The sequence below is a fragment of the Microcaecilia unicolor genome, chromosome 8, assembly GCF_901765095.1.
Source record: "Microcaecilia unicolor chromosome 8, aMicUni1.1, whole genome shotgun sequence".
Taxonomy (NCBI): domain Eukaryota; kingdom Metazoa; phylum Chordata; class Amphibia; order Gymnophiona; family Siphonopidae; genus Microcaecilia; species Microcaecilia unicolor.
Genome location: NC_044038.1, coordinates 19833416 through 19860786, shown reverse-complemented (window position 1 = coordinate 19860786; position 27371 = coordinate 19833416). Strand labels below are relative to the sequence as shown.

Here is a 27371-nt window from a genome sequence, read left to right as displayed (position 1 = left end):
GTTATTAGTACATTCATAATACTAAAAGCACCTTAAATAATGCAACATTTCATTAAATCACCAGCAGGGGCGAACTGACAGTGATCTGGGTCCCCGGTAACTAAGGGTCATGGGCCCCTACCCACCTATCAACAATGATTAAAGTAGATGGAATCTATGGGAGAATGGTGCCCCCTACTGCTGTGGGCCCTCGGGCACTGCCCTATTGTCCCAACGGTCAGTCCGTCTCTGATCACCAGGCATATTTTGAGAGGTCCTTCCGAGTATACATATAGGGCCAGATTCTATATAATGTGCCCCAAAAAATCAGCACCTAAAGTTAGGCGCAGTTTATACAATATGCTTAGCGGCCATCCTGCGACTAAAATTTAGGCACAGCCATGTACGCCAACTAAAACCTGGTGTAAATGCCTATGTCTTATTCAGGCATCAATTGGACATATTCTGTAACAGTGCGTGGAATGCCCTTGACCGGACCACGCCCCTACCATGGCCACACCCCCTCTTGTGATCCACGAATTAGAATTTACACAGGCCACTTTACAGAATATGCTTAGAAAATTGCACATGTAAATTCAAATTAGTGCCTATAATTGCTTGTTACTGGCCAATTAGTGGTGCTGATTAGCTTGTTAATCGGTTAAGTTGTGCGTGCAAAATGGCTACACATGCAGATTTGCACATGCAATCTTAGTCACCATTTATAGAATCTGGGGGATAGAGTGGCAAATAAATCAGAACTGCTGGTATTGGGTCTGCTGATGTAGATCCTTTCCCTGCTCTGTGCATCGGCAGCACCTGTTTTAGAACCATAAACTTTGAAAATATAAATGGGATCAAAACAGCACATAAACATGTATGTTCTAAAATAACATACATGCCTATGTGCCAGAACATACATGTTCATGTCAAAACAATGTATGAAATGAACAGAAAAGGAGATAAAAGAAATCTGGAAAAGTGAAAACAAATCAAATTTTGCAGACAGCAATATCACTATAATAATTTAATTTGAATTGTGAACCACATGGCTGTTCCTGAAATGAATGGTAGTATCTCAAATCTCATGTTATGTTGTGTTGTATTAATTTACTTTTGTATGACCTCTCTTAGATGCCATTTTCAGTGCTCAGCCCATTTTATAAAATGACTTCCCTTCTGATCACTGATCGACCCCCCCCCCCCCCCCCCCCCCCAACGTTTTTCTTTCAGACTGTCATTTGAAGACTTTGTATGAATTCACTTATATTGTCTGGTAAATGTCAGCATTCTCTTATAACCTGAGGAAGCACATGCTATCTCCTGAAATCTTGCCAAGAATCCAAAAAAAAGAGGTATCTCTTTATCTCTATAGATAGATTTATCTATTTATTTATTTTGGTGTATGTTTAACCTTAATTTCTGTTTGTTCAAGTGAACTAACAATTTGCAAACTCTTTGCATTATCCGCTTTTCGGTTTCTAAGGCAGGGCTCCCTCTAGTGGTTTTTAGGGGTATACATTTTGGAAGCCCAAGACAGAAACTTGCTAGTTTGTCCCCTATTTTTAGCTAAGGTTGCTAACTAACGTGGAGGGGCATAATCGAACGTCGCCGGCCAAATAGATCGCCAGTGATCTATGTTGGCGGCGGCGGCGCTACAGCTGGCCGGAACCGTATTATCGAAAAAGATGGCCGGCCATCTTTTTTTTCGATAATACACAGTTTAGCCCGGCCAAATGCCGTGGAGTTGGCCGGGTTTGTTTTTCAGCAATAATGGAAAGTTATGTCGGCCATCTCAAACCCCGGCCAAATTCAAGGCATTTGGCTGTGGGAGGAGCCAGCATTTTTAGTGCACTGGCCCCCCTGACATGCCAGGACACCAACCAGCCACCCTAGGGGTCACTGCGGTGGACTTCAGAAAAGCTCCCGCGTGCATAGCTCCCTTACAGATGGTAATGATTCACAGGTTAACATCACACTTACTGTCTGTACGAGATTTGAAGCTCTATAGTTTCAGTAATCAATGCTTAGTGGAATAACTGTGTAGAAAAAAATTTTTTTCAGATGACATCATGATAACCTTTGGCTTAGACAAAAGTCCTAAGGCAACCTTCCATAGAGGAAAATGAGCAAAACTGAAAATGTCTCTGAGTAATGGCTGTGACATGAAGGAACTTGAACAGGAAGATGTATATAAATATCTAAAAGAGTACAGGAAGGAGCAACAATCCAACATAAATTACCAAGAGAAAAGCTCAGTACAGAATATTACAGGAGATTAAAATAGATATTGAAAAATATTTTAACATCACAGAACAAGAAAAAGCTATTAATCAGATAAAAATTCCAGTACTCTCATGCAGCTTTGGACCTGTGTACTGGTGAAGAAAAAAAAAACTCCTCAGTGCCTATGAGGTTATCTATAAGAATCAGTATATGCTGAGACTGTACATTCCTCAAGCCAAAGAAGAAATGGTCCTCATAAAGATAGATTATACATGCAAAGCTACTTTCGTAGGCCTCCAGGTCTATTCGGCAGCATCAACAGACCCATGCACAAATTTTAGGTGCACCAATTTATAGATTAGCTGCACTTATGTGAATAAATGATGTCACTAATTGGCATTTATGCTCGTCAGTGCAAATACAAAGAACAAATCATTAAGAAACTTCAAACTGCCAAAACACAGCAGCCAGACTCATATATGTCCCGCCCTCGTGCAAGTTACGTCAGACAAGGGCAGGACAAAGGGAGGGAAGGCCCGAAGGGAGGCGATCTGCAGACTGCCGCTGCTGCGCTTCTTTCACACGGAGCGAGGTCGAGGTGAGGCGCTATGATTTGAATTCAGGGGGGTCCGGCCCGGTGGTGGATGGAGGGGGGCAGGTGGAGGGGATTGTGGCCCCGGGCCCCCCTTGGAGGCCTGGGCCCGGAGAATTTTGTCCCCCCCCATGCCCCCCCCTCTCAGCGGCCCTGAATCTGCCCAAGGCTGGGTGCTGCCTTCGAGGTACACCCACGAAAGGAGGACAGCCATAAGGGATCTGTGCTTGGTTACGGAGTGCATCGGAAGGAGGAGGGGTTACATCTGGCTGCAGGATAGGCATAAGTGGAGACACTGTACATATGTGAATAGCCATAGTAAGAAACGCTCCCTATATATATATATACTTGAGAAGCACAGTGGTAAAGCTGTTCCCCCCCCCTCCCCCCCCGGGACAACAGAAATTTGACACATAGAAGAGTTTCCATCAATGACTGTGTCAAGGATCAGTGACTTAAGAGTTTGCCAGTTGCAAAAGTTACAATAAAAGGTTGAAGTTTGTTAATGAGCCTCCTGGACTGGAAAAATGTCTCTCAAACCCCCGGATCGCTATTCCGGACCATTACCCACCTCATCTCGACTGTAAGGGAACTGGAAAGAAGTGCAGGGTGGCATCAGTGCACCTACATTACTGGCACGGCCACTTAAGCCACGTCAACGGCAGGCATAAATGGGCACAACTAAGTGCAGGCAAATGGCACTGTAAAAAATCAGGGGCACTCAAAGATGAGCATAAGCTGATTTCGGCATTCGGATTTGGGCGCCAGGACTTAACACTTGTTGAAACCAGGTGTAATTCCTGGCATCCAATTTGGGCACACATTCCTGGTATTCTATAACACTGTGCACCAATTCTAGGGATGCCCCTGACCTACCTAAATACCTCCCGTGGCCACGCCCCTTTTTGAGTTGCGCGTTAAGTGATTTGGGTGCACATTGTTATAGAATAGCACATAGCAAGATGTCTGCGCAAATTCAAATTGGTGCCAATTAACTTCAGCACCTAATTATCAGCACTAATTGGCTCATTAGCCAATATTAAGTTGGCATACATATTAGATTGGCATCCAAATATTGGCACCCAATGTTGGGCACCATATATAGAATCTAGGGGATAACTTATAGCATCTTATAAGCTGAAGACATGCCCATGACCCTCCCATATTCCATCCGTGTGTATGCCCCCCCCTTGCCATTACGCGTTTTGCTACAGAATAGCATGCAGTGCACTTTCACACATACGTTCCAATTTTCACGGTACTCACACACGCAACACACATGCAACTGCATGCACCCAGTTACAGAATTGCCAAGCCTCAGGAGCAGACTGAACATACGGGCAACCGGGCAATGCCAGAGGACCCAGAGGCTCTCCCCCCCCCCCCCCACACACACACACAAACTACAGCCCCCTTCTGGTTCAACCTTAAAAGGCCCTGGTGATCTAGTGGCCTTTTTGCGGGCAGAAAAGATCCCCATTCTTTCCTGCCCACTTTCCTGCCCACTTCCCTGAGGCAGTCTCATGAGACGAAGACAGGAAGTCTCGGCAGCCATTTTAAAAACAGGGTGGTGTCGGGCAGAACAGCAGCAGTGGGTAGGAAAGAACGGGAATGTTTCCTGCCCCCGAAGAGGCCACTAAACCACCAGGGTCCTTCAAGGTGTGACCAGGGAGGGCGCACTAGTATGCAAGGGGGCAGCAGTGTGCAGATAGGGTGCACAGGCAGTGCCGGGGGGGGGGGGGGGCCCATGATCCTTACTGCCTGGGGGCCCAGAGCACTGTCATTCCACCCCTGCCTAGCCCACTTCTTCAGCTGCAGTGAAAATGAGTGTGTTAAGATGTTTTTGTGCGCTGCTTTTCAAAAATGTATAAACCTGGAGCTGCTTTGTATGTTTCCGCATTGCAGCAGCTTATTAATAACAAATTTCCATAAATTTTCGTGCATGGATTATGCACAAAAGGTTTTTTTTTAATAAAAGGATGGCCCTCATTTTGCAAATTCTTTGACAAACAGATCCGCCACAAGAAAATCTTGCAAAGTGAAGGATTTTGCATATTTTGGGCCATTGTAAACATGTTTATTCATATAGGCTCCTATTTGCAAAACAATTTCACAGTTTAGTACATCGACCTCTTTCTAACAGAACTGGATCGACTGTAGCCGTCAAAAAATGTTCAGGAGGCTGAAGTCACAGTAAATGCGGAATATCCCTGCTCGTCTATCTCTCTTGGACAGTCTACAATCTTCTGAGTGAGAAGCAAGACTTGAAGAAATACAAACTGTATCCCAAAAAAAAGATTGGGGTGGAAACTCTGATGGAAGTGCCCACATTTCAAAATAATTGCAAATGTCAAAGACAAATAAACTCCTCCCTAGACACAATGAAGGAGCTTCCTCAGTATTGGAAATGTTCAGCACCCACAGAGCTGGCTCCTATGAAAAGCCGTTGGTCAGGTGCTCTGAAACCATTTCTTCTGTCCTCCTGTCTCTACTGCTGGTCCCAGTGCCAGCTCAGTCTGGTTCTGAACTGCAGAACTCTGGATCTCAGCCTCATGTTTTCGTGCTTTTGCTCGCAGAATGGCAATGCTACCGGAACGCATCTCTTCTGGATTGGAATCATCCTTTTCCTGAGGTGCTCTGGATAAGGGAAGCAGCGCAGCATTTAACCCTCCAAGCCTGGGAGCCTCAGTGGCATTGGATGACCCCACCGTCGGCTCTGGCCGCCCTGATGGTGGTGAGTTCCTGGTGACAGCTCTGCCTGAGTGGTGTCCCTGTAGTTTCAGCTGCCTCCTCATCTTTGCTCTGCGATTCTGGAACCAAACCTGAGAATAAAAGATAGCATGGACAAATCAAGTTCAGGTATACATATGTTGTATCACCTCATACCTTGTGTAATTACTACTACTTCTCATTTCTATAGCGCTACTAGACGTACGCAGCACTGTACACTTGAATATGAAGAGACAGGCCTTGCTCGACAGAGCTTACAATCTATTTAGGACAGACAAACAGGACAAATAAGACATAAGGACAAAGAGTAGCAAGATTCCGGAATCCCAAAGAGTATCTGCGCAGAATCCCAACAGTAGAAAGATTCCAGAATCCCAAAGAGTAGCAAGATTCTGGAATCCCAAACACTACTACTACTATTACTTATCATTTCTATAGTATAGTGTTACTAGACATATGCAGCACTGTACACTTGAACATGAAGAGACAGTCCCTGCTCGACAGAGCTTACAATCTAGTTAGGACAGACAAACAAGACAAATAAGAGATAAGGGAATTACTAAGGTGGGAATAAAATGGGATGCTAAACATGCGAGTAAGGGTTAGGAGTTAAAAGCAGCATCAAAAAAGTGGGCTTTTAGCCTAGAGAAGGAGCTTGACGTACTGGCTCAGGAAGTCTATTCCAGGCATATGGTGCAGCAAGATAAAAGGAACGGAGTCTGGAGTTAGCAGTGGAGGAGAAGGGTGCAGATAAGAGAGATTTACACAGTGAAAGGAGTTCCTGGGGAGAAGTGTAGGGAGAGATAAGAGTGGAGAAGTACTGAGGAGCTACAGAGTGAATGCATTTGTAAGTCGATAAGAGTTTGAACTGTATGCGGAAACGGATAGGGAGCCAATGAAGTGACTTGAGGAGAGGGCTAATATGAGCATAGCAACACTGGCACTATGAGTTTATTTCTTCGGGCAGACTGGATGGACCGTACAGGTCTTTATTTGCGGTCATCTACTTTGTTACTAAGATTAACTCACCAAAAGAGTTCAACTAAGATAAATGTATTAAGCTTTCTACTTTTTCTTTCATAAAATTCCTAGCCCACTGGTCAGAAGTAGCTTGCTCCTCAGTAGGCACTGTTCATTGTAAGCTGAGCAGGAGTCCTCCACCTACACTACTGCCAGTGGGTGGTGCTGTTTCACCATCACATTTTCAATAGTAAGGGATTGGCAAGCTCTGCAGGACTCCAGGGAACATGCCTGTCTGTAGTGACTGAAAACACAGTATTAAGCACTGCCCCCCACTGGCAGCAATGAAGTTTATTTTATTTATTTATTTATTTATTGCATTTGTACCCCACATTATCCCACCTTTTTGCAGGCTCAATGTGGCTTACAGAGTGTTGTTATGATGTAGTCATTACAAGATCTTAAATACAATCGATGATAGGCTGAGGGATCTTAAGTACAATCGATAGTAGGCTGAAGGTAAATGGGGATTTAGATGAAAAGGTGGTAGGTAAGGTAGTGTGAGAGGTCTTTTTTTTTGGTGCACATGAGTGGTGCATATGAGTGGTTTAAGGAATGATTTGTTTCACTGAGGATTGCTTTTGTAGGCTTTGTTGAGTTGGAGGACTCTTGCTCAGCTTAGAGGGCACAGTGTCAGTAAATTACAAAACTATAAAAAAAAAATCATAAATGCAGTTACGAATAAATGAACATAATGGACTCCCCCCTCCCCCTACAAAAAGAAATCCTTTGCTATTACATTCTACCGCCTCTAAGCAGGAAAAGCCTGCAAAAATGTGTGATGGACTGGTGTTCTGAGATATTTGGAGAGGTTCAAAACAGTTCATTCTCTAATCTAAATATAGTTTCTCCCTACAACTGGCAGGAAGTAGAACAGCCATCTGTCTGCATCCAATGTTCCTCTCCCTGTCTCGGGAGGTTATTTATTAAGCTATGCAATTTAGGAACTATCCGAAAACTTTTTGATTTCAGCTATTTATTACTGCAAAAAGACTTCAGGAAACATAATTCTTGTGTAAACGATTGGTAATATCCCAGGAGATTATACTATTTTGGGATCCGCCCAGTGTATGGTGGTGGCCAAGAAAGCAAACAGGATGCTAGGAATTATTAGGAGAGAGATGCAAAATAAGAACAAAAATATTTGAATGCCTCTGTGTCGCTCCATGGTGTGAGCTCACCTTGAGTATTGTGTTCAATTCTGGTTGCCATATCTCAAAAAAGATATATCAGAATTAGAAAAAGTTGAAGAGCGACCAGAATGATAGAGGGGATGGAACTGCTCCCGTATGAGGAAAGGCTAAAGAAATTAGGGCTCTTTAGCTTGGAAAAGAGACGGCTGAGGCAGTGGCGTACCTAGGGGGGCTGACACCCAGGGCGGATCGCTGATGCGCCCAGCCCCCCCCCCCGCCGGTGCAACGTGACCCCCCCGGCGAAAGGACACCCCCCCGCGGCGGCGAAAGAACCCCCCCCCCCGGGTGCACGCCGCTGGGTTACTTCCTATTCCAGGGCAGAGGGAGCATGGAAACGAACTAAGCTGACTGGCGCGCGGCACCACCCCCAGCGGCGTGCACCCGAGGCGGACTGCCCCCTCCGCTCCCCCCCCCTTGGTACGCCACTGGGCTGAGGAGGGATATGATTGAGGTCTACAAAATCCTGAGTGATGTGGAACGGGAGGAGGTGTATCGATTTTTCACTCACTCAAAAAGTGCAAAGACCAGAGGACACTCAATGAAATTGCATGGAGATACTTTTACAACTAATAGGAGGAAATAAATTTTCACTCAAAGAATAGTTAAGCTCTGTAATTCATTGCTGGAGGATGTGGTAACAGCGGTTAGCATATCTGCCTTTAAAAAAGGGTTGGACAAGTTCCTGGAGGAAAAGTCCATAGTCTGTTATTGAGATGGACATGGGGAAGCCACTGCTTGCCCTGGGATTGGTAGCATGGAATGTTGCTGCGATTTGAGATTCTGAATGGAATCTTGCTACTCTTTGGGGTTCTACGTGGAATGTTGCTACTATTTGGGTTTCTGCCAGGTACTTGTGACCTGGATTGGCCACTGATGGAAGCAGGATATTGGGCTAGATGGACCATTGGTATGACCCAGTATGGCTATTCTTATGTTCTTAAGATAGGAAACTGTGGAACAGAAGTCTTTAATGTTATGTAATGCTTTTGCATCTAACACATTTTAACAGCCAATGTTAAGGCATGTTAAGTGCAAAACTTCTGCCTTAAAAGTTTGGGGCATTCCGAGCACTTTCAAGAAAGGAAGCCATGCAGTTAATGGAGAGCAATGGTCACTACCAAATGCGGAATGCACTTAGCTACAGCACTGTGTTATCAGCTAAGATGTGGAAATGTTCTATTATTTAACGCAAGGTACAGTCCTTGGCCTCCCCCCCCCCCCAATTCATGCCCATCAACAGAAACTGCCATGGTAAAAGGGCGATTCTAACAAGAGGGCACCAAGAACATATGTAAATGTCAAAAATATTGGCATATACACATGTATGCATGCACATATATGTGTAAATGTCATTATACCAGCTGTGCAGTAATCTGTAACATGGCACCTGCATGCTTTGAAGGTGAATGCACACATGGGCGGAGTCTAGGCAGAGCAGAGGAGGGGTCAAAGTTATGTACAGAACGCTAAAAGTTACATGTGATTTTTAGATAATAATTAGAAATAAAACAAAGAAAAGAAAAGGGGAACGGGAATGGATATACTGCCTTTATATGACTTCGGCAACTACATTCAAAGCAGTGGCGTAGCAACAGGGGGCCACGGGGGCCTGGGCCCCCGCAAATTTCATTCAGGCCCTTAGTTTGGCTGGTGGGGGTCCCCAACCCCCACCAGCTGAAGCCTTCTTCAGCACAGGTCTCCGGCACAGCCGCGTTCGCTGCCCTGCTCTTCTTTCTTCTTGCTCCTCCTGTGCACGCTGCGTCAGCGTGCACAGGAGGAGCAAGAAGAAGGAAGAGCAGGGCAGCGAACGTGGCTGCGCCAGAGACCGATGCTGAAGAAGGCTTCAGCTGGTGGGGATTGGGGACCGCCGTCAGCGAAGGTATTTGTTTTTGTGGGGGGGGGGGCGACGAGGAGGTTAGGTGGTGGGGTAGGGGCAAGATGGCACTCAAAATGTGGCCCCTAACATCAGACTCTGGCCCCCTCCCACTGTGAGGTCTGGCTACGCCCCTGATTCAAAGTGATTTACATATTCTATACAGGTACTTATTTTGTACCTGGGGAAATGGAGGGTTAAGTGACTTGCCCAGAGTCACAAGGAGCTGCAGTGGGAATCAAACCCCAGTTCCCCAGGATCAAAGTCCACTGCACTAACCACTAGGCTGCTCCTCCACTCATTCCACCAATAAGAACCAACCTCATCAGTGATGTCACAATGGCTTGATTGGCTGATTCTTGGCTCACTTCTGATATTGTGATGTCATAAGGGAAAGGGGGAAAGGGAAATTGGACTTGATATACCACCTTTCTGAGGTTTTTGCAACTACATTCAAAGTGGTTTACATATATTCAGTTACTTATTTTGTACCAGGGGCAATGGAGGGTTAAGTGACTTGCCCAGAGTCACAAGGAGCTGCAGTGGGAATCAAACCCAGTTTCCCAGGATCAAAGTCCACTGCACTAAGCACTAGGCTATCTTTTTGATGAACTAACTTAATATATTTTTTGATCAGCTTTAAACAGCAACACCTTGTTCAGATTAGACGTAAGACATAAGCACCGCCACACTGGGACAGACCAAAGGTCCATCTAGCCCAGCACCCTGTCTCTGACAGTGGCCAATCCAGGTCACAATCACCCGACAAGATCCACGGAGCAAAGCATTTTGTACTGTTTGTCCCAGGAATAGTGGATTTTTCCCTACGTCCATTTAATTACATTCTATGGCCTTTTCCTTCAGGAAGCCATCCAAACCTTTCTTAAGCTCTGCTAAGCTAACCGCCTTAACCACATTCTCCGGAAACAAATTCCAGAGTCGAATTACGCACTGAGTAAAGAAAAAAATTTCTCTCATTTGTTTTAAACTTACTGAACTCCAGCTTCATCGCATGCCCCCTAGTCCTAGTATTTTTGGAAAGCGTAAACAGACGCTCCATATCTATCTTTTCCACTCCACTCATTATTTTCTATACCTCTATCATATCACCCCTCAGTCGCCTTTATTCCAAGCTGAAGAGCCCTAGCCGCTTTAGCCTTTCCTCATAGGAAAGTCGTCCCATCCCCTTAATCATCTTTGTCACCCTTCTCTGCACCTTTTCTAATTCCACTATATCTTTTTTGAGGTGCGGCGACCAGAATTGAACACAATACTCTAGGTGCGGTCACACCATGGACCGATACAGTGGCATTATAATATCCTCATTTTTGTTTTCCATTCCTTTCCTAATAATACCTAACATTCTATTTGCTTTCTTAGCCGCAGCAGCACACTGAGCAGAAGATTTCAAGGTATCATCAATGATGACTCCCAGGTCCCTTTCTCGTTCAGTGACTCCTAACGCTGAACCTTGCATGACGTAGCTATAGTTTGGGTTCCTCTTTCCCACATGCATCACTTTGCACTTGTTCACATTGAACGTCATCTGCCATTTAGACGCCCAGTCTCCTAGTCTCGCAATATCTTCTTGCAACTTTTCACATGTAATCTAGGTTTGAACATTTGCACCAGCCCTATGGCTAGTGTAAGTGACTGTACCTAAAATATAGACATGTATTTGCCTGTTATGCTAATTTTCTATAAAGGAAACTAGGCACCTACTTTTCTTTACAGAATAGGTTGCAAATAGGTGACTTTTTGATGCCTCTTTATAGAATTACCCCCTAAGGACAAGATTATATATATGACCCCGAAAATATCAGTGTGGAAAAAACATGTTTGGCGCTATTTTATAAACTGTGCCTAACATTAGGCACGGTTTACAGAATACATGTAGCGCCGAACAAGCGACTTAATTTAGGCATCACCATTTACTCCAATTAAGACCTGTAGTAAATGCCTGCGCAATTTGGCGTATTCTATAACAGTGTGTGCAGTTTTGAGGAACACCCACGACCCACCCATGCCTATCCCATGACCACTCTGCCCTTTGCGCATTAGAATTTACATACTCCACTTTACAGAATGTGCTTAGAAAGTTGTGTGCGTAAATTCTCATTACTGCCGATAAATGCTTGTAATTGGCGCCAATTGGCTTGTTAAACAATTAAGTTACATGAGCAATTTGACAGCATGGCCAAATTTTCGCGCACAACTTTAATCGCCATACGTAGAATCTGGGGGTGTTTAATGTAGCACGTGCTCATCATTAAAGCTCCATGTTAACTGTCAGGGCTTTTTTTGAGGGGATACTTGGGGGTACTGAGTAGGGGCGTAGCCAGACTTCGGCAGGAGGGGGGGGCCAGAGCCCGAGGTGATGGGGCACATTTTAGCCCCCCCGGCGCCGCCGACCCCCCGCCATTGCCAACCCACCCCACCCCCCGCCGCCACCACCACCAACTTTGACCCCCCCTCCGCCGATGACCCACTCGACCCCCCCTCCCACCCGCCATCGCCGTCTGCTACCTTTGCTGACAGGGGACCCCAACCCCCACCAGCCGAGGTCCTCTTCTTCCTTCGTTCTGCTTCTGAGTCTGACGTCCTGCACGTTGTACGTGCAGGACATCAGACTCACAGAAACAAAACAAAGCCTTGTGATCTGTAGGGCTTCGTTCTGTTTCTGTGAGTCTGACATCCTGCACATTGTACGTGCAGGACGTCAGACTCAGAAACAGAACGAAAGAAGAAGAGGACCTCGGCTGGCGGGGGTTGGGGTCCCCCACCAGCAAAGCTAGCAGACGGCGGTTTGACGGCGGGTTGGTGGCGGGAGGGGGGGGTCAAGAGGGTCGTTGGCAGGGGGGTTCAGGGCCAAATCTACGGGGGCCCAGGCCCCCGTGGCCCCACATAGCTATGCCCCTGGCACTGAGTACCGGCACCTTTTCCACTGTCTGCTAAAATTGACCCATGATCCCCAAGTTTTAATGAAAGAGCTCAGGCTCTACACACCAATTCTGCCTTGTCATAGATTCAGTGACTGGTTGCAGGGGGCCTGGCTATTGTGGGGTGGGTCCCTCAGGGATCACCACACCCCTGAAGGGTAGCCTGGCATTTGAGTACCGGCACCTTTTTCGCTAGAAAAAACACACTGCTCTTTAGGATTCCAGAATCTTGCTATACTTCGGGGTTCTACCTGGACTGTTGCTACTCTTTTGAGATTCTGCATGGAATCTTGTCACTCTTTAGGATTCCAGAATCTTGCTATTCTTTGGGGTTCTACATAGAATGTTGCTACTCTTTGAAATTCTGCATGGAATCTTGTCACTCTTTAGCAGGGCTTTTTTTGAGGGGGTACTGAGTACCATCACCTTTTCCATTGTCTGCTAAAAGTGACCTATGGACCCCAAGTTTTAATGAAAGAGCTCAGGCTCTACACACCAATTCTGCCTTGTCATAGATTCAGTGACTGGTTGCAGGGGGCCTGGCTATTGTGGGGTGGGTCCCTCAGGGATCACCACACCCCTGAAGGGTAGCCTGGCATTTGAGTACCAGCACCTTTTTTGCTAGAAAAAAACACACTGTTAATGCAGAACCTCGCTGTTAGAGCGCATTAAAATCCACGTTCATACCTAACACGGCTTAATAAATGGACTCCTTATTTTAAATTCTGGAAGTGTTGATACCTGTACCTGGACTCTGGCCTCAATGAGGTCCAGACGGAGGGCCAGAGCCTCCCTCATGAAGACGTCAGGATAATGATTGGTCTCAAAGGCCTTCTCCAGTTCTTCCAGCTGCCAGCCGCTGTAATTTGCCCGGGCTCTGCGCTGCTTGGGTGGTCGGCCTTCGTCTGAAAAAGAACTTCATTAATGCAACTCAGAAAGAGAGACTCGCATTTTTTTATTATGGCCTTTGGAGACTAGGGGCTCTGGGAATGGGATAGCTGCCACTTTCCAGTTGGAACCCCTCTCCTGTTGGACCCCTTAGTATTTATTTTGTTACATTTGTACCCTGCGCTTTCCCACTCATGGCAGGCTCAATGCGGCTTACATGGGGCAATGGAGGGTTAAGTGACTTGCCCAGAGTCACAAGGAGCTGCCTGTGCCTGAAGTGGGAATCAAACTCAGTGCCTCAGGACCAAAGTCCACCACCCTAACCACTAGGCCACTCCTCCACTGTTGCTGCTATTTGAGATTCTAGCAACATTCCATGTAGAAGTCGGCTCTTGCAGATCACCAATGTGGCCGCACAGGCTTCTGCTTCTGTGAGTCTGACGTCCTGCACGTACGTGCAGGACATCAGACTCACAGAAACAGAAGCCTGCGCAGCCTTCTACATGGAATGTTGCTAGTGGAATAGCAACATTCCATGTAGAATGTCCAATAGTAGCAACATTCCATGTAGAATCTCCAGTAGTAGCAACAGAATCTCCAATAGTAGCAACATTCCATGTAGAATCTCCAATAGTATCTATTTTATTTTTGTTACATTTGTACCCTGCGCTTTCCCACTCATGGCAGGCTCAATGTGGCTTACATGGGGCAATGGAGGGTTAAGTGACTTGCCCAGAGTCACAAGGAGCTGCCTGTGCCGGGAATCAAACTCAGTTCCTCAGTTCCCCAGGACCAAAGTCCACCACCCTAACCACTAGGCCACTCCTCCACCCTTGGTATGTGTGACTTACTAACTTTTTTATTTTATTTTACCGGAGATCTTCTCTTTCCTGCTTCTTTTTATATTTTTTGTAAACTGCTTTGACCTTATTTTAGTAAAGGTGGTACATAAAGCTGCAGTAAATAAGAAGAACCACCAACTAACCTTTCATTTTCCAAAAATGTCTCAAATTATATATGTGGAATTCACAGGCACTAATTTTAAATTCATTCTCTTTAGGGGGATTGAGCAAAGGGCTGCTCTAATAATGTCACCAATTTTTGAAGCAATGTTTTCCTGAAAATCTAGAACTCCATATTTAATTTAATTGGGGAGCAGCATATTGACCCCCTCCCCCACAAAAAAAAACCAGTGGGGGTAATATTTAGCTCGTGATGGTCAGCTGTTCTTAAGCTGATGACCACTGCTGGTACAATTGACCCTGAATATTCAATGCTGGGTCATCTCCAGGCTCCGGCGTTGAATATCCGGGTATATTTTGGTCACCCGGAAGTTAATTGAGCGCCAGCTGATATTCAACCCAGTGCCTAGTCAACAAATAAAGGGGTCCTTTTTACCAAGATGCGCTAGAAAGTTGGCACTGATTAGCACGTGGGTTTGCCACACACTCTGGCTACTTTCTAGCAGGGGTATAGCCAGACTTCGGTGGGAGGGGGTTTCAGATCCTGAGGTGAGGGGGCACATTTTAGCCCCCCCCCCCCGGTGGCGCCGACACCCCCGCCATTGCTGCCCCCCCCCCCCCACCATTGCCAACTGCCGCCACCGCCACCAACAACAACTTTGACCCCCCCCCCCGACGATGACCCTCTCGATCCCCGTCCCGCCACCAACCCTCCCCCAACATCACCTACCTTTGCTGGCGGGGGACCCCAACCCCTACCAGCCGAGCTCCTCTTCTTCCAGCGCAAGGCTTCGTTCTGTTTCTGAGTCAGAACGAAGGAAGAGGACCTCGGCTGGCGGGGGTTGGGGTCCCCCGCCAGCAAAGGTAGGCGACGGTGACGGCGGGTTGGCGGCGGGAGGGGGGGTCGAGAGGGTCGTCGGCAGGTGGGTCCAGGGCCAAATCTATGGGGGCCCAGGCCCCCGTGGCCCCACATAGCTACGCCACTGCTTTCTAGCATGGCGGAAAAATGCCGGAATTGTAATTTGTGTCAGTAATGGCCATGCGCTAACTGCACAATTGGCACACGGCCATTCCCGCCTGATCCCTTACTGCCACCTATTTAGTTGGCAGTAAGGGCTCATGCACTAATCCTGTGTTAATCAGGCAGTGCTTGGTGATGGCCATGAGCTGCCTGATAACTGCAGGACACACTTAATCCCTGCCCCCTTCCCCCACCCATGCTAGAAAATAATTTATATTTTCTAGCACAGGGATCGACGCATGCTGATCACAGCAATACCACAGGGATCCCCGCCAGCCAAGGTATGTGGAGTTCTGGCAGGGAGGCGGGCCAAACTGTGCCCTCCCCCCATACTTTGGGCTCTGGATCCCCCAAACGTTGAGGTCTGGCTACGCCCCTGGGGATGGAGAGCGAGCATTTCTGTGCTAATCAGTTAACAAAGCTGCATTACCTCGCATTAACTGATCAGCCCAGGATTAGCGCATGAGCCCCCTATCACCCACAAAATAGGTGTCGGTAAATGCTCATGTGCTAATATTTTTAATGGCTACTTTAGCGCATGGCCTTTAATAGGAAAAATAGAAAATCGGCCACTTTACTGCTGCAGTAGAAACGGCCTTACTGCATGGGAAAAACCCAGGTAAGAATGCACTAAGGTCACTTTATACCACAGCTTAGTAAAAGAACTTCTAAATACCTTGATAAAATTATCCACCAAACTCATAGAAATTGTGGCTAAAAGGAAGCCTTGGACTTTACACCTACTCGTAAATATTAACATGCAAAGTATGCTATCACATGCATATTTTACCAGTAACACATGTGAACCTTGAATCTGCCCAAACTCTACCCCCAAACACACCTACATCTGAGTCATCTAAAAGTACGCGCTTTCTTGTTACCATGCGTCAGGGGCATAGCCAGACTTGGACGGGAGGGGGGGGTCCAGAGCCCGAGGGGAGGGGGCACATTTTAGCCCCCCCCCCGGCGCCGCCAACCCCCGCCCACTGCTGCCAACTTTCACCCCCTCCCTGCTGCCGCCACCGCCGCAACCCCCCCTTCCTGCCACCAACCCTCTCCCGCTGCGTACCTTTGCTGGCGGGGTCCTCTTCTCGGCCGCGCGGCATTGCTGACCACCCCCCCCCCCCCCCCCCGCTGTCAACCCTCTCCCACCGCGTACCTTTGCTGGCGGAGGACTCCAACCCTCGCCAACCGAAGTTCTCTTCTCGGCTGCGCAGCATTGCCAAATGATCTGATCAAGTTTGAATCTGTTTCTTTGCGTGCGTCTGACGTCCTGCACGTCAGACACATGCACAGAAACTTGATCAGATCATTCAGCAAGCAACGCCACGTGGCCGAGGAGAGAACTTCGGCTGGCGGGGGTTGGGGTTTCCCTCCAGCAAAGGTACGCGACGGCGGCGGGGGAAGGTTGGCAGCGGGAAGGGGGGGTCGAGAGGGTCGCAGCAGGGGGGTCCAGGGCCAAATCTATGGGGGCCCATGCCCCCATGATAGCTACACCCCTGCCATGCATGTGACATGGGGTAATTTTTTTTTTTTACTAAAGCTTAGCATGTTCTATATGCTAAGCCCATTTTCTACCTTCTGCACCAAATTGTTCTAAAGCACCAAAACAAGACAGAAATTGCAGATCCACACAAAAATAGTAAAGAAAGTGTTCCCACAACCCTCATACTCTCCAAAATTGTGAATTGATGTTAGGTATGAACCATCAGCGGTGCTAATCCCAAGTCTGACTCAAGGGAGCTCAATTTGCACCAGAATCTTCACTGGTCCCATGTAGCAGTCTAATTTTCACTCATGTTATTTCTCCATAATACAGATCGCTTTTTTCAACAAGTTTTCTTTTTAAATAAAAGTATCAAATCACTTGTCCTGGCAGTGAACATTCATAGGGGAATCGGTGCCTACATGTGTTTTGCCAAAAAGCTGTTTCGAAGCGTTCCCCTTTCACCATATTCCCAACTGGTTAATATTTGAAGGAATTCATTAACTAGTTTGGAGAATGGTGAAAGGGGAATACCATGAGACAGCTTTATGGCTAGACAAGTGTTGACAACGATTCCCCTGTGAATATTCGCTGCCAAGATAAATGATTTGATAGATTTATTTTAAAAGGAAAATTGTTTAAAAAGCGATTTCTATATTATGGAGAAATAAAATGAATGAAGATTAGACAGCTTAATGGGACCGATGAAGATTTTGGTGGAAATTGAGCTCCCTTGAGTCAGACTTGGGACTAGCACCGCTGATGGTCCATACCTAACTTCTAATCACAATTTCGGAGAGTTTCTGGACTGTGGGAGCACTTTCTTTACTATTTATTCATTAGGATTAATTTACCACCTTTTTTGAAAGAATTCACTCAAGGCAGTATACAATAAGAATAAATCAAACATGAGCAATAGACAATTATAGCAGTAAAAAATATTCAAATAACAATACAAAGTATAGCATAGTATGCTACTTTATCTGTTGGGGACCACTGGTTGTATATCACTTTATAATTTTACCAAATGGTGTTGAAATATTCATCTCTCAGCGTGTGTGTAGAATTACTGATTTATCAACCCACTGCTATTAAATTTCTCCAACCGGTTGGTGCGTTCGCTCGATGCTCTCCAATCTTCACTCCTGCAATCCTATATTACGTCTTCCATTATGATCTTCTTCTTCTACAAGAACGTCTTGTTTCGCAATTATTATTGCTGCTTCAGAAAGAGTTCTACTGTTAATGCGATTTCCTGCTCCAAGATGGCCGCGGTATTTAAACAGACGCCACCCGGACCTGTAACCAATCCAGGGTGATGAGTAATGGCCCTTTAAAAAATCTCCCACCCTGCATTGGTTACAGGTTCGGGTGGCGTCTGTTTAAATACCGCGGCCATCTTGGAGCGGGAAATCGCATTAACAGAAGAACTCTTCCTGAAGCAGCAATAATTGCGAAACAAGACGTTCTTGTAGAAGAAGAAGATCATAATGGAAGACGTAATATAGGATTGCAGGAGTGAAGATTGGAGAACATCGAGCGAACGCACCAACCGGTTGGAGAAATTTAATAGTGGTGGAAGGACAGAATACAGTAGTACCTTGGTTTTCGTTGACTTCGGTTATCGTTGGATTCGTCGATTTATTTCTGCAAAACATTTTTCTCGGATTTCGTTGGCGTGACCACGTGACCTCGCTGCTAATTTTGCGAAAACAAAGGGCAACCCACGCGTTCTCCTGCTCAGTGTGGCGTTGTTTCTCGTTGTGTGAGCATCACCCCGCGCGTCTAGCCAAACAATTCCATTGCTTTCCAGTGTTGATTCATGTGGAAATAATTGCCTCGGTTTTCGTCGGTTTCGGATTTCGCTGATTCTTTTCAGACGGATTATCGACGAAAACCGAGGTATCACTGTACCTAAAGCCATAACACAGCAGGACTAAAAGCTGAAAAAGATAAGTGTACGGCTGGTAGTGGGCAATAAGAGTGCTGTATAATAAGAAATTAAAAAAAACAAACTGCAAAGAATAGACACAGAATGTAAAATGTTAAGATTTAAGCTTATCCTATATAATAATTCTCACCTCCAACAGGATGTGCTTGGGACCGTGCCTGCCGGAAGTGGTCTGCTAGGCAGGTATGCACTGACCTCAGTGACAGACAATTTGGCAAAGCAAAACAATCTGAGTACTGGCCATTAGGACACAGGGTTAATAGGAGAGTTTTAAAAGACTGAAGGAACCGAAAGTGTTAAACTGGAGAAGGGGGGGGGGGGGGGGGAGTTGTGAATGACTGAAAGACATGCCCATTTGGGACAGGAAAACAATCTCAATGCTGGCCATTAGCACACAGGGTACATAGGACAGTTTTAAAAGACTGAAGGAACCAAAAGTGTTCAGGGGGGGGGCGGGGGGCAAGTTCTGAATGAATGAAAGAAATGAAAATTTACGAGAGGAACACAATCTGAATGCCGGGCATTTGTACACAGGGTAGATAGGACACTTTTTTTAAAAAATGAAGGACGTGAAAGTATTACATCTTGGGGGAGGGGTGAGGAGGAAAGCGGTGGGGTATCCGGATACTGGGTGCTAGGGCCACGGGGGTACATAGACTTTTGAAAGCCTTAAGGAACCCAAAGTGTGGGAAGGAGGAGGAAAAGGAGGGGAGGGAACGGGGTGAGGGGCATTAGGAACAGGGGAGGGGGCCCTGTCACACACACTGTCACACAGACAGTCTCACTCTGTCACACACCCGCACATTCACTCTGGCTCTCTCTCTCTCAAACATGCACACTCCCAGGAAAACCTTGCTAGCGCCCGTTTCATTCATTCCAGAACGGGCCTTTTTTTTACTAGTTTGAATATATTTCTCTCACTCACAGTATGGGTGTTTGCAAGTGGCGGGTAGACTAAAAAACCAATGTTTTTTCTCCTTGTTGAGTTTTTTACATTGGTGTGTAGTGCTCCCGCTGCAATAAAATAGAAAAAATAAGGACCAATGATAGGAACAAAGCTCCAATGATAAACGGAGGCGCACTTAGAGAACTAAGAAAGAGCAAGTATTCTTTGCAGAATAAAAAGAAAAACACAAAAGGCAACAGTCTACTTGCTACATAAAAGTCTGTTATAAAAAGTAGACCGATACACATATATAAAAACAAAGAAATAATTTAGTCAAACCAAGATAAAAGCAGTACCCTGCTTTTATCTTGGTTTGACTAAATTATTTCTTTGTTTTTATATATGTGTATCGGTCTACTTTTTATAACAGACTTCTTTGCAAAATAGCCAAGCTTGGTAGCGTTGAGGTCCTAGGTTGATAAATCAGTAATTCTACACACGTGCTGAGAGACGAATATTTCAACACCATTTGGTAAAATTATAAAAAAGAAAGTGATAGTGTACTACTTACAATGTCAACACAATACGTAATAGAACATTTTAATAGTCAGTGTAGGGTATAAGCAAAGATGGAACATATAGATAGGTAAGAGAGTAAGAGGAGTTAGAAATTAAGGTGACTAATTTAATGAAAGTTGCACTGGCTTCCTATCCGTTTCCGCATACAGTTCAAACTCCTCTTATTGACCTATAAGTGCATTCACTCTGCAGCTCCTCGGTACCTCTCCACTCTCATCTCTCCCTACATTCCTCCCCGGGAACTCCGTTCACTGGGTAAATCTCTCTTATCTGCACCCTTCTCCTCCACTGCTAACTCCAGACTCCGTTCCTTTTATCTTGCTGCACCATATGCCTGGAATACACTTCCTGAGCCGGTACGTCAAGCTCCATCTCTGGCTGTCTTCAAATCTAAGCTAAAAGCCCACCTTTTTGATGCTGCTTTTAACTCCTAACCCGTATTCACTTGTTCAGAACCCTTATTTCATCATCCTCACTTTAATATTCCCTTATCTCTTGTTTGTCCTGTTTGTCTGTCCTAATTAGATTGTAAGCTCTGTCGAGCAGGGACTGTCTCTTCATGTTCAAGTGTACAGCGCTGCGTACATCTAGTAGCGTTATAGAAATGATAAGTAGTAGTAGTATTATCTCAGCTAGGGTAGGAGTGGGTAAACATGTCCTGCTGCAGTATGTGCAGCCTGAGTCACTCCTTGTGTGTGTGAGTGAGACTAACAAGTACGTTACTTCTTCCATTAAAGGCCTGGTTGAAGAGCCAGGCTTATGGGTCTATGATCCTGGCAACCGTATTCCTTTCCAGTTGAAGTTTGCCTATTGTGTATACTGTTACAGTGATCCACACAAAATACACTTATGTCTATTTCTAGAAAAGTGCGTGTTTCCATGTGGATCTGAAAAGGGAGTGTATTTATGTATTTATTGCATTTGTATCCCACATTTGTAACCTCTTTGCAGGTTCAATGTGGCTTACAATACATCATGAATAGTGGAAATAAGAAGGGAATAGACATTTGGTATTACAGAAGGATTTTGGGTTACATGATAATGAAAAACATGATAGTAAAATAACAAGAGAACATTTTAAGACAGTATTGGATACATGTGGGGGAGATCATATGTGTTAATCTTTGTTGTATGTCCTGTTAAAGAGATGGGTCTTCAGTAGTTTGCGAAAGGTGGTTAAATCATGGATCGTTTTTAGGTTGCGCGGCAGCGCATTCCAGATTTGTGTGCTCATATAAGAAAAGGTTGAGGCGTGCATTAGTTTGTATTTTAGACCTTTACAGTTGGGGAAATTTAGATTAAGGAATGTGCGAGATGATTTTTTAGCATTCCTGGGTGGTAGGTCTATCAGGTTTGACATGTAGGCTGGGGCTTCACCATGGATGATTTTGTGAACTAGGGTACATATTTTGAACGCGATGCGTTCTTTGAGTGGGAGCCAGTGTAACTTTTCTCGTAGGGGTTTAGCACTTTCATATTTTGATTTTCCGAATACGAGTCTGGCTGCTGTATTCTGGGCTGTCTGATGGGCAGGTCTAGGGCGTTCTTTTAATGTGCGCAGTGTTGTAGAATAGTCTGGGTCCGTAGCCAACGTGCGTGCCAGGATTTATGCCTGGTTTCAGTTGGTGCAAATCCTCGTGCCCATAGTTGAGTGTGGATCCCGGCACTATGCACTGTTCTACGAAGGGCGCTCATTATCGAATACCGTTCAGTGCTGATTTTTTTGGCACTGAATTTTGAGCGTCAGTCCTTAGTGCACGTTAATTCTGTGAGCACACCTTAAGCTTTAGTAAAAGGGCCTCTTTATGAGGGTTTATGTGTGAAAGCAACATTTGATAAGATTGCCCTTACAATGTATTTTTCAGTAGCTACATGGGCAAAGCTCTATAAAGAGTAGTCACCAAGGGCAATCAGCTGGTCCAGAGCCTACATTTTAACAGGGGAATAATCCACTCCCCCCCCCCCCCCCCCACTGGGACAGGCCTTGGCTGCCATGGCGGGCTCATTCTGGTTTCACCCTATCATTTCCCCATTGTTACTCTCCATTGTTCTATTCCCAAATGATATCTTGACTTTGACTTTGTCTTCCCATAACTCTTCACAATGTAACCCATAACCGTACTGTGACAAATTGTATTTCCATCATTCACAATGTATTGTAAGCCACACTGAGCCCGCAAATAGGTGGAAAAATGTGGGATACAAATGCAATAAATAAATAAATTCTCGAGACCAGCTTGCCAAGGCCATGGAGAGGGGGTTTGGGGTACAGGACTGCTAGAAGTACTAGCAGGGGCAGCTCTTAATCTGATTGGGCTACAGTATTTACTTTTAAACTTTGGTGGCAGGAAATGCCCTCTCAATGGGGAGCATTTCCCTCCTTACATGGGGAGGGGTTTTGGCCAGGGATAGTTAGGCGAGCACCTCCGAGGTCCAGGACCCTTCCTGCTCCTTGGAGGCAGCTCACTTACACTTCTCGCCCAAATTTTGTTCTTAAGAAACTGGGTTGTTGGTTGCACCATTTTTTTCTCAGGGATTGCTTTGTCGCAGCTCGGGGAGGGGGTGGGGGGTTACCTGAGCTAAGAACATGTTCAAAAGGAGGTCCTAGGTAGTGAATGTTGGGCTCCGGCTTCCGAACTCAGGCATGAAGGTCCATGCTTTTCATTAGCTCTAGCTGCTAAGGTGGGGTAGTTGTTTAGTTACGTTTCAGCTACTGTTACACATGTAACATAGTAGATGACGGCAGAAAAAGACCTGCACGGTCCATCCAGTCTGCCCAACAAGATAAACTCATATGTGCTACTTTTTGTGTATACCTTACCTTGATTTGTACCTGTCCTTTTCAGGGCACAGATCGTGTAAGTCTGCCCAGCACTATCCCCGCCTCCCAATCACCAGCCCCACCTCCCACCACCGGCTCTGGCACAGACCGTATAAGTCTGCCCAGCACTATCCCCACCTCCCGCCACCAGCTCTGCCACCCAATCTCGGCTAAGCTCCTTAGGATCCATTCCTTCTGAACAGGACTCCTTTATGTTTATCTCACGCGTGCTTGAGTTCTGTTACCGTTTTCATTTCCACCACCTCCCGCGGGAGGGCATTCCAAGCATCCACTACTCTCGTACTGACATTTTTCTTGAGCCTCCTAGAAGCTGACCCGCAGGTAGTCCAGGTTTTCGATTGTTCAATACATTTTTACCTTGTTAGCCGGAGTCAAATTTGCTTACCAATAAACGAAGCCGCGGTCTGTATGACTCCACCTACTTGTCTGGTCCAATTCTGAAGTGTCTTGGTTAAATAAAGCTTCTAAGAGTTCAAGTGCTATTGTGATATTAATCATTGTTTCGGGGTAAAGATCTGAGGGGGATGAATTGACTCATATCCCCTGTTAGTTAAATGGGATATGGGGGTGGGCTGCCAGCCACCCTGGTTCCCGACTACTAAATAGCCAAGCAGTGACCGCCCAGCCCAGCAAACGCCTCCGATCCGGTTATTGCTGTCAGATGACCCTAAGAGCTTTCAAATCCTATCACCTCTGCCCCTCACGGAGGATAATCCAGCTCCAGGACTGCCAACGTCAAATATTTATGAGGAGAATTTTCTCTTGAACAAACATACGTTAATGTCTTACGGCCCAGACCATTCGTTTTATTTTAATTTTAAAAATCCTCTGCATCAATATTTTATGAAAATAATATTGTTTGCACATTGCCGGGGCAGCCAAACCTGCTTAAACCTTAAAGCCTAAATTGAAAAATGATTTATATGAAAGTTATACAAAATATCTTTACAGGAATGTCAAGAAAACAAGCTTGGCCATAAAATAACTTATTGTACAGCAGTGTATGTAGGCTTTCAATACCTATGCACTGGAGTACACTTTTCTATTTTTCATTTAAAGACTTTATGGCACAACATTTCCATTTCTTGCTCTTCACATTTCATTGTTTGTATTCCTGGAAATGTGCATCTCAATCCTCTAAAATATATATATATATAAAGTGGAAGTATACTGATGAAGCCAGAATGCTCTCCTGGTGCAAATGATATCAGAGAAATATTCCATTGGAATAAGTGAAGCTAAACCTAGCAGGGCTTTTCAATCGATACATCACAATGCATGTTTCCAGTTTGCCTGATGGCTTCTGGTCATTCAGTGACGGGAAGCCAGGCCTTTACTGGGTCTTCTTCGGACTGCCCATAACAGAAAGTCTGTGCTTACCGGAAAAGTCCCCCAGGGTCCCCAGCCCCGCAGCCTGGCTGGCTAGCTGTAGCGCTTGCTTACAGGGCTCTGGGGGGCTGCAGGACTGCAGGAGCTGATAACTGAAGAAAGGGGGTGGCAGGAAGAGCCCACAACCTGGGTAGGAGCCCAGTGGGCCCGGGAAAGGGACCCTAGAGAAGTGAACTGCTGCTGGGCCACAGGGCAGCAGATGACCAGGGTTGAACATCCTTCCCCAGGCTGAGATCCGGCACTAGAAGAGCATGACAGCACCTGGAGGGGAAAGACAAAACAGTCAGAGACCCAGGGAAGGCTCTAAAGAGTCTGCCAACAAACCAGGAGGGGTTGGAACTGAAGGGTGAGGAGAGATAGAGGAAACCCAGCAGTGCAGAATGGAGCTCTGGGGTGAGAGACAGAGAGAGGTGACAAGAGAGACAGGAAGTGCAAAAAAAAAAAATCCTTAAAGCAAAAGGACTGAGGAAAAAGAAAATGAGGAAGAAAACCTGCTAGAGACCACTGAGGGGTAAAGAGAGAACTAAGGGGGTCTCCAGGGAAAAGATTGAGGAGTCCCAGGGTACTGAAAAAGAGAGACCAGATATACCTTGGAAAAGGATGGAGGGGCCTCTGGGAGGCGGGGGAAGAGGGCTAAAGAGAAGAGAACTACAGAGGATCCTGAGGGAAAGGATGGAGGGCACAAGGGTTCAGAGAAAAAGGGACAAGCAGAGAATTATTTGAGATCTCTGGGGAAAGGGTGGAGAGGGCTGGGCACAGAAAAAGAGGGGTGAAAAAACAGAACTACAGGGAGAAAGAATAGGGGGGGGGGGAGGAGCAGTAAAAGAGGGGTAAAGAGAGGAGAACCACAGGAGATCCACCGAGGAAATGATTGAGAGAAAGAGGATCCTCGAGACAAATATAGGAGTCTCTGGAAAGGACGGACGGGCCCCGGTGCAGAGAAAGCGGGCCAAAGAAACGACTAGAGAGAATGCCCAGGGGAAAAGATAAGGAGATAGCGCGAGAACTATAGGGAACCGTGCGATGCACGAAGACAGGCGAAGAGGTCCAGGGAGGGTCCACAGCGTCCAAGAGGGAAAATACAGGAGAAGGGGCTCGGGGAAGGTACAGCAGAATGGGGCTGGTAGACGAGAAACCTGGAGTCCGAACCCCCCTCCTCAGGATGCTGGAAATGCTTTGACTCTTCCTTCCCTTTACCTGTTTGACAAGTGATCCGGGCGCTCCTGGGTTCCCACACCGAAGACCTGTCTTGGGGTGGAGATCCCGCCTCTGGCTCTGATCTCCCGTGGGAGTGTAAAATGCGGCCGGGGAGCTGGAGACTCAGGTGTGGTGGACTGAACCCTCCCCCTCCTCTCCGGAATCACGTGTTGCCGGACCAAAGTGAGCCGCTCACTTCAAAAGAAACTCTTCAGTCAATTAGAGCGAAGTGTGATCTGGAGGCTGGGATTGAATTTCTGGGTAAATATTTCCACTAATGCATCCTTTGCACTGACCCAGAAAAACGGTCGCACCTAGGGGATGAGTTCACAGAGTCAGACCGAAACCAGGAGTTTGCACTGGCAATAGTTGAGATTTCCCCCCCAAATCCTGAATTTCACAATCTCACTTCTGGGGACACACTTTGCAGCTTTCCAACGAACTTGTCCTCCCCACCCCCCACCCCAGAACCGCGGCTAAACTTCCTCTAAGGCTTCTTAACAGTGATTTTTTGGGGGGGATTCCTATTGCCTGGAATCGGCATGGCCGAGAAATCAGTGTCTGCATTTCCATTCTTAAAACATTCCATCACAGGGAGCTTATATTTCACAAAATATCACTGAACCATAGTGTTCAGGATTTACAATGCTGAATAAGAACAGAATTCCCTAAATTAGAAAATAAAAATCAAATGCAAACTAACAGGAAAGAGTTTAATGCTTTTTTCTAAACTGCAAATAATCACTAATAGATCTAATAGACATCGGTAATGAATTCCACAAATTTGCAGCATGGTTTCCCAATGAAGATTGTAATGTTTTCACTGATGTAATAATCCCTTTAATTATTAGGGGGGAAGGCCGACAGTCGCTCAAAAGAGCATGGTTCGGGATAAGGTATCTTTCAAAGATATCACCATAACAGGGAAGATAGAGTATCCTGATAGTGAGGTTGCAAAAGAGATTGTAGTAGATCGGGTATCTTTAAATAACAATAAAAATCAGACAAAAGATTGCCAATTAATACTGTCAAGTACTAAGCATGATGTACTTAGGAACAACAAACATAGTTTGAAATGTCTATATGCGAATGCCAGGAGCCTAAGAAATAAGATGGGGGAGTTAGAATATATTGCACTAAATGAAAAATTAGATATAATAGGCATCTCTGAGACCTGGTGGAAGGAGGATAACCAGTGGGACACTGTCATACCGGGGGACAAATTATATCGTAGTGATAGGGTGAATCGGATTGGTGGAGGGGGTAGCATTGTATATTAACGAGAGCCTTGAATCAAATAGATTGAAAATTCTGCAGGAAGCAAAACACTCCTTGGAATCACTGTGGATTGAAATTCCATGTGCAAAGGGGAAAAGGATAGTGATAGGAGTGTACTACCGTCCGCCTGGCCAGGACGAACAGACGGATGCGGAAATGTTAAAGGAAATCAGGGACGCAAACAAACTGGGCAACACAATAATAATGGGGGATTTCAATTACCCGCATATAGACTGGGGTAATGTAACATCTGTACACGCAAGGGACATAAGATTTCTTGATGAAATCAAGGACAGCTTCATGGAACAGCTAGTTCAGGAGCCGACAAGAGAAGGAAAAT

At 45.8% G+C, this 27371-nt stretch overlaps 1 protein-coding gene across 2 annotated transcripts; it reads right to left on the bottom strand.

The window, feature by feature from the left end:
- Positions 1-4863: 4863 nt before the first annotated feature.
- Positions 4864-25926, bottom strand: LOC115476448 (paired mesoderm homeobox protein 2-like). Of its 2 annotated transcripts, none has more exons than XM_030212826.1 (4): positions 25754-25926; positions 24548-24817; positions 13294-13457; positions 4864-5619 (listed from the first exon to the last, which is right to left on the bottom strand). In XM_030212826.1, the coding sequence occupies exons 2-4, from the start codon at positions 24771-24773 to the stop codon at positions 5248-5250; spliced, it is 762 nt and encodes a 253-aa protein (XP_030068686.1). In that variant the 5' UTR covers positions 24774-24817; positions 25754-25926; the 3' UTR covers positions 4864-5247. The 2 variants fall into 2 exon arrangements, with proteins under 2 accessions (XP_030068686.1, XP_030068687.1); XM_030212827.1 differs by having other exon boundaries at positions 13300-13457.
- Between the last annotated feature and the right edge of the window lie 1445 nt (positions 25927-27371).

What these genes read in the sequence shown, in the direction of transcription:
- LOC115476448 (XM_030212826.1), bottom strand. Translation starts at nt 24,773, where the DNA reads ATGTTCAACCCTGGTCATCTGCTGCCCTGTGGCCCAGCAGCAGTTCAC. An exon ending in GACCCTGGGGGACTTTTCCG is followed by an intron (nt 13,458 to 24,547) that starts GTAAGCACAGAC and finishes GTTCTTTTTCAG; the next exon opens with ACGAAGGCCGACCACCCAAG. An exon ending in AGGCCAGAGTCCAGGTACAG is followed by an intron (nt 5,620 to 13,293) that starts GTATCAACACTT and finishes TTTTATTCTCAG; the next exon opens with GTTTGGTTCCAGAATCGCAG.